The following is a 12,500-nucleotide window of genomic DNA, read 5'->3' as shown; positions in this document are numbered from 1 at the left end:
TTAGTTCCTCTGATAGCAACATGAAAGTACTAGTCTTAGTTCCTCTGATAGCAACATGAAAGTACTAGTCTTAGTTCCTCTGATAGCAACATGAAAGTACTAGTCTTAGTTCCTCTGATAGCAACATGAAAGTACTAGTCTTAGTTCCTCTGATAGCAACATGAAAGTACTAGTCTTATTTCCTCTGATAGCAACATGAAAGTACTAGTCTTATTTCCTCTGATAGCAACATGAAAGTACTAGTCTTATTTCCTCTGATAGCAACATGAAAGTACTAGTCTTATTTCCTCTGATAGCAACATGAAAGTACTAGTCTTATTTCCTCTGATAGCAACATGAAAGTACTAGTCTTAGTTCCTCTGATAGCAACATGAAAGTACTAGTCTTAGTTCCTCTGATAGCAACATGAAAGTACTAGTCTTAGTTCCTCTGATAGCAACATGAAAGTACTAGTCTTATTTCCTCTGATAGCAACATGAAAGTACTAGTCTTAGTTCCTCTGATAGCAACATGAAAGTACTAGTCTTAGTTCCTCTGATAGCAACATGAAAGTACTAGTCTTAGTTCCTCTGATAGCAACATGAAAGTACTAGTCTTATTTCCTCTGATAGCAACATGAAAGTACTAGTCTTAGTTCCTCTGATAGCAACATGAAAGTACTAGTCTTAGTTCCTCTGATAGCAACATGAAAGTACTAGTCTTCAACATGAAGCGGGACAAAAAAAGTGTGCATTTTTGCGGCCAAAAGATGGCGCTGGACATTTGATAGGTTTAGGAAAGACTCGCGGAGGTGATTGGATGCTATGAAGCCCTCCTATTTTGTGGCCGGTCTTATTATCCATTTCCTCCAAATATGGTTATTCTGCTGACATCACACCTCCAATTTTGGCGAATTCTAAACGGACGGTTTGGAGGAAAGTGAAGTGAATGAACTCATAGAAAGCAAACCACCAAGTATAATTAAATAATGGTATTTCAGTTTGAGCACATAATAAAATAAGGCCTCTTAGTTTGACATTCACAGGTGGATTGGATCACTTCTCGTAGGGAAGAGACTCTAATTGGGACTTTGGAATGAAAAGTGTTAGCCCTATCCTTGAGAAGAGACTACATGTTCAGCTCAATGCCAACATTTAAGTTATGACTTAAAGCAGTTGTTTTCCAAACACCTACACACAAACATCTCCTTTTATGGTAGGATGTGCTGTCCTGACTTCGCTCACACACGCACGCACGCACGCACGCACGCACGCACGCACGCACGCACGCACGCACGCACGCACGCACGCACGCACGCACGCACGCACGCACGCACGCACGCACGCACGCACGCACGCACGCACGCACGCACACACACACACACACACACACACACACACACACACACACACACACACACACACACACACACACACACACACACACACAGACAAGAAGGAGGAATATAAAACTAATGACTTCACACCAAGAGGGGCGCCATTTAGTCTGGCCATGGTAAGTGCCGCTGCTTGTCTAGTTGACTAGTCTTTACTTAAAGGGACAACTAGTTGACTTGTCTTTATTTAAAGGGACAACCAGTTCAGTCTTTATTTAAAAGGGACAACTAGTTGAGTTGTCTTTATTTAAACGGACAACTGGTTGAGTTGTCTTTATTTAAAGGGACAACTAGTTGAGTTGTCTTTATTCAAAGGGACAACTAGTTGAGTTGTCTTTATTCAAAGGGACAACTAGTTGAGTTATCTGTATTTAAAGGGACAACTAGTTGAGTCTTTATTTGAAGGGACAACTAGTTGAGTCATTATTTAAAGGGCCAACTTGTTGAGTTGTATTTATTTAAAGGGACAACTAGTTGAGTTTTTATTTAAAGGGACAACTTGTTGAGTTTTTATTTAAAGGGCCAACTTGTTGAGTTGTATTTATTTAAAGGGACAACTAGTTGAGTTTTTATTTAAAGGTACAACTAGTTGAGTTGTCTTTCTTTAAAGGGACAACTAGTTAAGTCATTATTTAAAGGGCCAACTAGCTGAGCTGTACTTATTTAAAGGGACAACTAGTTGAGTCTTTATTTAAAGGGACAACTAGTTGAGTTGTCTTTCTTTAAAGGGACAACTAGTTAAGTCATTATTTAAAGGGACAACTAGTTGAGCTGTACTTATTTAAAGGGACAACTAGTTGAGTCTTTATTTAAAGGGACAACTAGTTGAGTTGTCTTTCTTTAAAAGGACAACTAGTTGAGGTTTTTCTTTAAAGGGACAACTAGTTGAGTTTTATTTATTTAAAGGGACAACTAGTTGAGTCATTATTTAAAGGGATAACTAGTTGAGTCTTTATTCAAAGGGACAACTAGTTTAGTCATTATTTAAAGGGCCAACTAGTTGAGTCTTTATTTAAAGGGACAACTAGTTGAGTCATTATTTAAAGGGACAACTAGTTTAGTCATTATTTAAAGGGCCAACTATTAGAGTCTTTATTTAAAGGGACAACTAGTTGAGTCATTATTTAAAGGAATAACTAGTTGAGTCTTTATTTAAAAGGACAACTAGTTGAGTCATTATTTAAAGGGATAACTAGTTGAGTCTTTATTGGTCCACCCCGGGTCCCTGTGCATCGGCTGGGAACATCTCTGCGCTGCTGACCCGTCTCCGCTCGGGATGGTGTCCTGCTGGCCCCACTATGGACTGGACTCTTACTATTATGTTGGATCCACTATGGACTGGACTCTTACTATTATGTTGGATCCACTATGGACTGGACTCTCACTATTATGTTAGATCCACTATGGACTGGACTCTCACACTATTATGTTAGATCCACTATGGACTGGACTCTCACACTATTATGTTAGATCCACTATGGACTGGACTCTCACTATTATGTTAGATCCACTATGGACTGGACTCTCACACTATTATGTTAGATCCACTATGGACTGGACTCTCACACTATTATGTTAGATCCACTATGGACTGGACTCTCACTATTATGTCAGATCCACTATGGACTGGACTCTCACACTATTATGTTAGATCCACTATGGACTGGACTCTCACTATTATGTTAGATCCACTATGGACTGGACTCTCACACTATTATGTTAGATCCACTATGGACTGGACTCTCACACTATTATGTTAGATCCACTATGGACTGGACTCTCACACTATTATGTTAGATCCACTATGGACTGGACTCTCACACTATTATGTTAGATCCACTATGGACTGGACTCTCACTATTATGTTAGATCCACTATGGACTGGACTCTCACTATTATGTTAGATCCACTATGGACTGGACTCTCACACTATTATGTTAGATCCACTATGGACTGGACTCTCACACTATTATGTTAGATCCACTATGGACTGGACTCTCACTATTATGTTAGATCCACTATGGACTGGGCTCTCACACTATTATGTTAGATCCACTATGGACTGGACTCTCACTATTATGTTAGATCCACTATGGACTGGACTCTCACACTATTATGTTAGATCCACTATGGACTGGACTCTCACACTATTATGTTAGATCCACTATGGACTGGACTCTCACACTATTATGTTAGATCCACTATGGACTGGACTCTCACACTATTATGTTAGATCCACTATGGACTGGACTCTCACTATTATGTTAGATCCACTATGGACTGGACTCTCACTATTATGTTAGATCCACTATGGACTGGACTCTCACACTATTATGTTAGATCCACTATGGACTGGACTCTCACACTATTATGTTAGATCCACTATGGACTGGACTCTCTCACTATTATGTTAGATCCACTATGGACTGGACTCTCACACTATTATGTTAGATCCACTATGGACTGGACTCTCACACTATTATGTTAGATCCACTATGGACTGGACTCTCACTATTATGTTAGATCCCCTATGGACTGGACTCTCACACTATTATGTTAGATCCACTATGGACTGGACTCTCACACTATTATGTTAGATCCACTATGGGCTGGACTCTCACACTATTATGTTAGATCCACTATGGACTGGACTCTCACTATTATTTTAGATCCACTATGGACTGGACTCTCACACTATTATGTTAGATCCACTATGGACTGGACTCTCACTATTATGTTAGATCCACTATGGACTGGACTCTCACACTATTATGTTAGATCCACTATGGACTGGACTCTCACTATTATGTTAGATCCACTATGGACTGGACTCTCACACTATTATGTTAGATCCACTATGGACTGGACTCTCACTATTATGTTAGATCCACTATGGACTGGACTCTCACACTATTATGTTAGATAAATGATAAATGGGTTGTACTTGTATAGCGCTTTTCTACCTTCAAGGTACTCAAAGCGCTTTGACACTACTTCCACATTTACCCATTCACACACACATTCACACACTGATGGAGGGAGCTGCCATGCAAGGCGCTAACCAGCACCCATCAGGAGCAAGGGTGAAGTGTCTTGCTCAGGACACAACGGACATGACGAGGTTGGTACTAGGTGGGGATTGAACCAGGGACCCTTGGGTTACACACGGCCACTCTCCCACTGCGCCACGCGATCCACTATGGACTGGACTCTCACACTATTATGTTAGATCCACTATGGACTGGATTCTCACACTATTATGTTAGATCCACTATGGACTGGACTCTCACACTATTATGTTAGATCCACTATGGACTGGACTCTCACACTATTATGTTAGATCCACTATGGACTGGACTCTCACACTATTATGTTAGATCCACTATGGACTGGACTCTCACACTATTATGTTAGATCCACTATGGACTGGACTCTCACACTATTATGTTAGATCCACTATGGACTGGACTCTCACACTATTATGTTAGATCCACTACGGACTGGACTCTCACACTATTATGTTAGATCCACTATGGACTGGACTCTCACTATTATGTTAGATCCACTATGGACTGGACTCTCACACTATTATGTTAGATCCACTATGGACTGGACTCTCACACTATTATGTTAGATCCACTATGGACTGGACTCTCACTATTATGTTAGATCCACTATGGACTGGACTCTCACTATTATGTTAGATCCACTATGGACTGGACTCTCACACTATTATGTTAGATCCACTATGGACTGGACTCTCACACTATTATGTTAGATCCACTATGGACTGGACTCTCACACTATTATGTTAGATCCACTATGGACTGGACTCTCACACTATTATGTTAGATCCACTATGGACTGGACTCTCACACTATTATGTTAGATCCACTATGGTCTGGACTCTCACACTATTATGTTAGATACACTATGGACTGGACTCTCACTATTATGTTAGATCCACTATGGACTGGACTCTCACACTATTATGTTAGATCCACTATGGACTGGACTCTCACACTATTATGTTAGATCCACTATGGACTGGACTCTCACTATTATGTTAGATCCACTATGGACTGGACTCTCACACTATTATGTTAGATCCACTATGGACTGGACTCTCACACTATTATGTTAGATCCACTATGGACTGGACTCTCACACTATTATGTTAGATCCACTATGGACTGGATTCTCACACAATATTATGTCAGACCCACTCGACATCCATTGCTTTCGGTCTCCCCTAGAGGGGGGGGGGTTACCCACATATGCGGTCCTCTCCAAGGTTTCTCATAGTCATTCAAATCGACGTCCCACTGGGGTGAGTTTTTCCTTGCCCTTATGTGGGCTTTGTACCGAGGATGTCGTTGTGGCTTGTGCAGCCCTTTGAGACACTTGTGATTTAGGGCTATATAAATAAACATTGATTGATTGATTGAAACATTGATAAAGGGATAACTAGTAGAGTCTTTATTTAAAGGGACAACTAGTTGAGTCATTATTTAAAGGGATAACTAGTTGAGTCATAATTTAAAAGGACAACTTGTTGATTCATTATTTAAAGGGATAACTAGTTGAGTCTTTATTAAAAGGGATAACTAGTTGAGTCTTTATTGAAAGGGACAACTAGTTGAGTCATTATTTAAAGGGATAACTAGTTGAGTCATTATTTAAAGGGATAACTAGTTGAGTCTTTATTTAAAGGGATAACTAGTTGAGTCTTTATTTAAAGGGATAACTAGTTGAGTCTTTATTGAAAGGGACAACTAGTTGAGTCTTTATTGAAAGGGACAACTAGTTGAGTCATTATTTAAAGGGGCAGTGCATGCAGACATCAAAGAGATGTCCTGCAGCAGATTAAACTACTAATAGTTTGTACAGGAAGTGATGAGTATTGCAGTTTTTGTTGTGAAAATTGAACTTTGAGAAGTTTTTTCCAGATTAAGTTTTAAAACACCTCAAACATGTGAGATGATCTCTTCAATATTTTACTTGTTGAAGTTCTTACTTTTAGAAGTGAAAATACTGCAGTGAGGGTGTGTATTAACTTTGTATACCGCTACTACAGTATTTGTTATACACTAGTACTGCAGTATTTATTATACACTAGTACTAAAGTATTTGTTATACACTAGTACTACAGTATTTGTTATACACTAGTACTGCAGTATTTGTTATACACTAGTACTAAAGTATTTGTTATACACTAGTACTACAGTATTTGTTATACACTAGTACTGCAGTATTTGTTATACACTAGTACTACAGTATTTGTTATACACTAGTACTACAGTATTTGTTATACACTAGTACTACGGTATTTGTTATACACTAGTACTACAGTATTTGTTATACACAAAGTACTACAGTATTTGTTATACACTAGTACTACAGTATTTGTTATACACTAGTACTACAGTATTTGTTATACACAAAGTACTACAGTATTTGTTATACACTAGTACTACAATATTTGTTATACACTAGTACTACAGTATTTGTTATACACCAGTACTACAGTATTTATTATACACTAGTACTAAAGTATTTGTTATACACTAGTACTACATTATTTGTTGTACACCAGTACTAAAGTATTTGTTATACAGTAGTACTAAAGTGTTTGCTATACACCAGTACTACAGTATTTGTTATACACTAGTACTACAGTATTTGTTATACACCAATACTACAGTATTTGTTGTACACTAGTATTACTGTATTTGTTATACACCAGTACTACAGTATTTGTTATACACCGGTATTACTGTATTTCTTAAACACCAGTACTACAGTATTTGTTATACACTAGTACTCCAGTATTTGTTATACACTAGTACTACAGTATTTCTTATCCACCAGTATTACAATATTTGTTTTCCACCAGTACTACAGTATTTTTTATCCATGAGTTCTACAGTATTTGTTACACACCAGTACTACAGTATTAAAGTACACATACTACAGTATTTCTGTAAAGTACACATACTACAGTATTTCTTTAAAGTACATGTACTAAATACACATCTAGTCTTAGCCTTAGATTGGTCACATCTAGTCTTAGACTTACCTGTAGATTGGTCACATCTAGTCTTAGACTTAGATTGGTCACATTTAGTCTTAGACTTAGATTGGTCAAATCTAGTCTTAGACTTAGATTGGTCACATCTAGTCTTAGACTTAGCTTGGTCACATCTAGTCTTAGACTTAGCTTGGTCACATCTAGTCTTAGACTTAGATTGGTCACATCTAGTCTTAGATTTAGATTGGTCACATCTAGTCTTAGACTTAGATTGGTCACATCTAGTCTTAGACTTAGATTGGTCACATCTAGTCTTAGACTTTGATTGGTCACATCAAGTCTTAGACTTAGATTGGTCACATCTAGTCTTAGATTTAGATTGGTCACATCTAGTCTTAGACTTAGATTGGTCACATCTAGTCTTAGACTTAGATTGGTCACATCTAGTCTTAGATTTAGAATAATGTTTGTGATTAATATACTGTATGTGTTAGGATTCAAATGTAATTTAATGTAATCATTATTAGACATGGACAGTGTGACATTGCTGTAAATGTACCAGAACTTTCCATAGGGCTATTTCACATTGGTTGTTCCTGCACCCTTGTTAAAAATGGTCAACAATGATTAGACAAGAGACGATCAAACAAGTCTATCAGGTGACAGTAGCAAATAATATCATTGTTTACAATATCCTAGCATCTACACCACAAATCACAGTCTAGATACAAGAAAGAAGTACATTAGTCCTGTGATGTATATATATGTACAACTCAGTTAGTGGCAAGAGTAAAATGACTAACATTTGAGTGGGCCCCTGCATAGTGGGAAGACTTGGTTAAAAACCCCTGACTTTAACTATAATTGTATTCTTTATTAATATGTTATCCTCTTATGTAGCTTGAAGACAATGTAGACTCAAGTCAATGGAGACCAGTAATGGAACCAATGAATTATTATGCTGCAGTGATGCGATTGTTCATTACTGTGCCAAAAGGAAAGTCTTTATTACGCACACACGCACGCACACACACACACACACGCACACACACACACACACACACACACACACACACACACACACACACACACACACACACACACACACACACACACACACACACACACACACACACACACACACACACACACACACACACACACACACACACACACACACTCACACTCACACACATTCTTGTATTTGGCTATAATGGCTACTTCTGTAGGACCAGCCTTTCTAGATATATAAAGATGTGTATTTACAACATCAATAATATATACATACTATGCAAATATAAAAAAGCTAGTTGTGAGAAATGAGTCGAAATTTTACAAGAAAAACTGAACATTTGTGCAATATTATGATAAAAGTTGGAATTTTACTCAATAACAGTCGCAATTTTAGAAGAAAAAGCTTGAATTTTTTAGCAATTTTATGAAAAGAGTCGTCATTTTACTCGACAAAAGTCACAATTGTATAAGAAAACTTTACAATTTTGGCAATATTATAATAATAATCATAATTTTACTTGGCAAAAATGATGACAAGTCATAATTTTACACAAAAAATGTCAACAAAAAAATGCCAATATTTTGATAAGTCGGGAATTTTATATGACAAATATTGCCATTTTACATTATAAAGTAATAACTTTACATAAATAATCGTTTTACGAGACAATATTGCAATATTACATAAACAGAAAGAATATGAGAAATTGTTCCCAATTTTATAAGAAAAAAGTCAACACATTGGCTCGCTGACAACAAGCTATCAATACACTTGGGTAAAACGGAATCCATCCTATTTGGGTCCCACATCAACCTTAAGAAAGTCAATGACTTCACTATAAAAGTGGGTGACATTGTTATCACCAGGAAAGATGAGGTCACCTACCTAGGTTCCAATCAAAATGGTCAACCAACGAAGAAGATTTCTCTATAGAATCTCCTCTCTGGTCAACAAAAGCACCATGAAGATTCTGGCGGGAACTCTCGTTCAACCCTTTTACGATTACGCATGCACCTCCTGGTACCCCAACACCTCCAAAACCCTCAAATCTAAACTCCAAACATCCCAGAACAAGCTAGTCAGATTACTTCTAGACCTCCACCCCAGATCACACCTCACTCCTACCCACTTCTCCAAAGTGGGCTGGCTCAGGGTGGAGGACAGAGTAAAACAACTTGCACTGAGCCTGGTCTATAAAATCCGCTACACCTCCCTGATACCGAAGTACATGTCAAACTACTTCCTTAACGTAAATGACCGCCATAACCACAACACCAGGGGGAGCTCCACTAACCACGTTAAACCCAGATTCCCATCTAACAAAGGTCTTAACTCATTCTCTTTCTATGCCACATCACTAACACCCTCCCCCCACCACATCCCACCTCCCCAGATTGTAAATAATCAAATGTATATACTTATTCGTATGCTTTCTGAGCTCACTATGTCCACTACTTGCTGTACATATCCTACCAAGTCAGGCCTACACTGTTTCAATGTCCATTTCTCTGATGATGCAATTGTTGATGACTGAAGTGTTGATACCAACCAAACTTAACCCCATCCCCCCTCCATATCCCACACCCCGGATTGTAAACAATGTAAATAATTCAATTTATATACTCTGATGATTATCTTGTGTGATGACTGTATTATGATGATAGTATATATCTGTACCCCGACTTAAAGAAGTGTAAAAACTTATTGGGGTGTTACCATTTAGTGGTCAATTGTACGGAATATGTACTTCACTGTGCAATCTACTAATAAAAGTCTCAATCAATCAATCAAAAAGCAGGGGTGCAAATGAGACATTCTCTATTAGATGCAATGTTATTGGGACCATGATTTATGTAATCAATTGTTCACACCTCCTCCTATGGAAGATACTTTTCCTTCTTCATGTCTCAAGAAGGCTAGAAACACAAGAACACACACACACACACACACACACACACACACACACACACGTGCATGCGGTCTCCACAAGTTTTTTTTTTTTTTTTTTCATGTTATATTGATTTTATTGTATTTTATTTCTGTTCAGCTTGTACACACCATTTTTTCCTAGCCACACACACACACACACGGAAAAGATAATCATACTTTGACAAAGTATGCTAATTAAATTGCTAATTAAGGTTTGACACGAATGACTCGCGAGGCCTTGCACTGACGCTGGCTCAGCATATTTCCTGCACTCGGAGCAGTGAAGCTCCTCTACTGACTCAAAGGTGCAGAAACAATCTTGCAGGCTTCACACACGTCCGTTTTTTTCTTGCCTAACGTTACACTGCAGCAGCACTGAGATGCCCCATGCAGCAAAAAGTTGACGGCTCTCTTATGCAGGTGATAATGACTTGGCGAGTGAAGAGAAACTTCTTACCTGCAGTCAGAGCGGAGGAGAGGAGGAGCGGTGTTATAAAGTCATGTCCAGAGGTGTGGCCTGCAAGGAAAGACAAACACTTTAAAGGTGGGCCGCTGAGCAAAGAGCTAACATTCTTCCATCACACTGCTGTATTTCCCCGCACTCAACTCTCATTGGCTCCTCCGAGGGGGAGGGGCTAGCATCTCTGTGGTGCATTCCTCCTCCTCCTCCTCCTCCATCACGTCCATGCAGATGCTGAGCTAAGAGAATTCACAGGCAGGTGGAGAGGCAAGAGCAGGAATCGATGACAGAGAATGTGGAGGTGCTGCTGGTCATGCATGCAGGAACAGGACTGGGACTGGGGGCAGGGAGGGGGGGTGTGGGGGGGGGGGGGGTTAAAACTCATTATAGCACCGCATTGTCAAGATAGTGACGACTATGACTGCTTCAATATGGATCTGACATCACCTCAGGGTGTCAGTCAGGACAGTAATTGTGCATTCAGGTGAAATAATAGATCACAGGTGCCAAACACAAGGCCCGGGGGCCAGTTCTGGCCCACCACCTCATTTTATGTAAAATGTGAATTTTGGGGATGGGTGACGTCCTGGAGCTGGTTGGGTCACAAAAACTACTCAACTCCTTAGAAATAACCCATAAATATGACCCTAACAGGCTCAACCCAGCATTTGGGTTGTCCCTTGAATTTTGGGGATGGGTGACGTCCCAGAGCTGGCTGGGTTACTGGTTGGGTCACAAAAACGACCCAACTCCCTAGAAATAACCCATAAAAATGACACTAACAGGCTCAACCCATCATTTGGGTTGTCACTTGAATTATGGGGATTGGTGACATCGCGGATCTGGCTGGGTCACAAAAACTACCCAACTCCTTAGAAATAACCCATAAATATGACCCTAACAGGCTCAACCCAGGATTTGGGTTGTCACTTGAATTTTGGGGATGGGTGACGTCCCGGAGCTGGTTGTGTCACAAAAACGACCCAACTCCCTAGAAATAACCCATAAATATGACACTAACAGGTTCAACCCAGCATTTGGGTTGTCACTTGAATTTTGGGGATGAGTGATGTCCCAGAGCTGGCTGGTTTACTGGTTGGGTCACAAAAACTACCCAACTCCCTAGAAATAACCCATAAATAAGACCCTAACAGGCTCAACCCAGCATTTGGGTTGTCACTTGAATTTTGGGGATGGGTGATGTCCCAGAGCTGGCTGGGTTACTGGTTGGGTCACAAAAACTACCCAACTCCTTAGAAATAACCCATAAACATTACCCTAACAGGCTCAACCCAGGGTTTGGGTTGTCACTTGAATTTTGGGGATGGGTGACGTCTTGGAGCTGGCTGGGTCACAAAAACGACCCAACTCCCTATAAATAACCCATAAATATGACCCTAATATGCTCAACCCAGCATTTGGGTTGTCACTTGAATTTTGGGGATGGGTGATGTCCCGGAGCTGGCTGGGTTACTGGTTGGGTCACAAAAACGACCCAACTCCCTAGAAATAACCCATAAATATGACACTAACAGGCTCAACCCAGCATTTGGGTTGTCACTTGCATTTTGGGGATGGTGGACGTCTTGGAGCTGGCTGGGTCACAAAAATGACCCAATTCCCTAGAAATAACCCATAAATATGACCCTAACAGGCTCAACCCAGCATTTGGGTAGTCACTTGAATTTTG

At 39.6% G+C, this 12,500-nt stretch overlaps 2 protein-coding genes across 4 annotated transcripts in view; both read right to left on the bottom strand.

Moving 5' to 3' along the window:
* Positions 1-11,088, bottom strand: part of LOC133583126 (synaptotagmin-2-like) — a 57,807-nt gene extending 46,719 nt beyond the window's left edge. Inside the window, exons 1-2 of one of the 3 annotated variants that reach the window (XM_061937279.1) lie at positions 10,958-11,088; positions 10,808-10,867 (exon numbers count right to left, since the gene is read on the bottom strand). Coding sequence is in view for 1 of the 3 variants with exons in the window: in XM_061937256.1 (XP_061793240.1) it covers positions 10,958-11,005 (48 nt within the window). In the remaining 2 variants the exon portion in view is untranslated. Of the gene's footprint in view, positions 1-10,807 lie in introns of all 3 variants that reach the window. The other 2 variants (XM_061937256.1, XM_061937272.2) reach the window with 2 other exon arrangements.
* The window catches only part of mybphb (myosin binding protein Hb), a 45,776-nt gene continuing 44,279 nt past the window's right edge, over positions 11,004-12,500 (bottom strand). The window contains exon 12 of the mRNA XM_061937238.1: positions 11,004-11,147. The gene's annotated coding sequence lies outside the window, so the exon portion shown is untranslated. The remainder of the gene's footprint in view (positions 11,148-12,500) is intronic.

Source organism: Nerophis lumbriciformis, linkage group LG03 (assembly GCF_033978685.3).
Source record: "Nerophis lumbriciformis linkage group LG03, RoL_Nlum_v2.1, whole genome shotgun sequence".
Taxonomy (NCBI): Eukaryota; Metazoa; Chordata; class Actinopteri; order Syngnathiformes; family Syngnathidae; genus Nerophis; species Nerophis lumbriciformis.
Note: the sequence above shows the minus strand (reverse complement) of the source record. Positions and strands in the feature narration are given on the sequence as shown.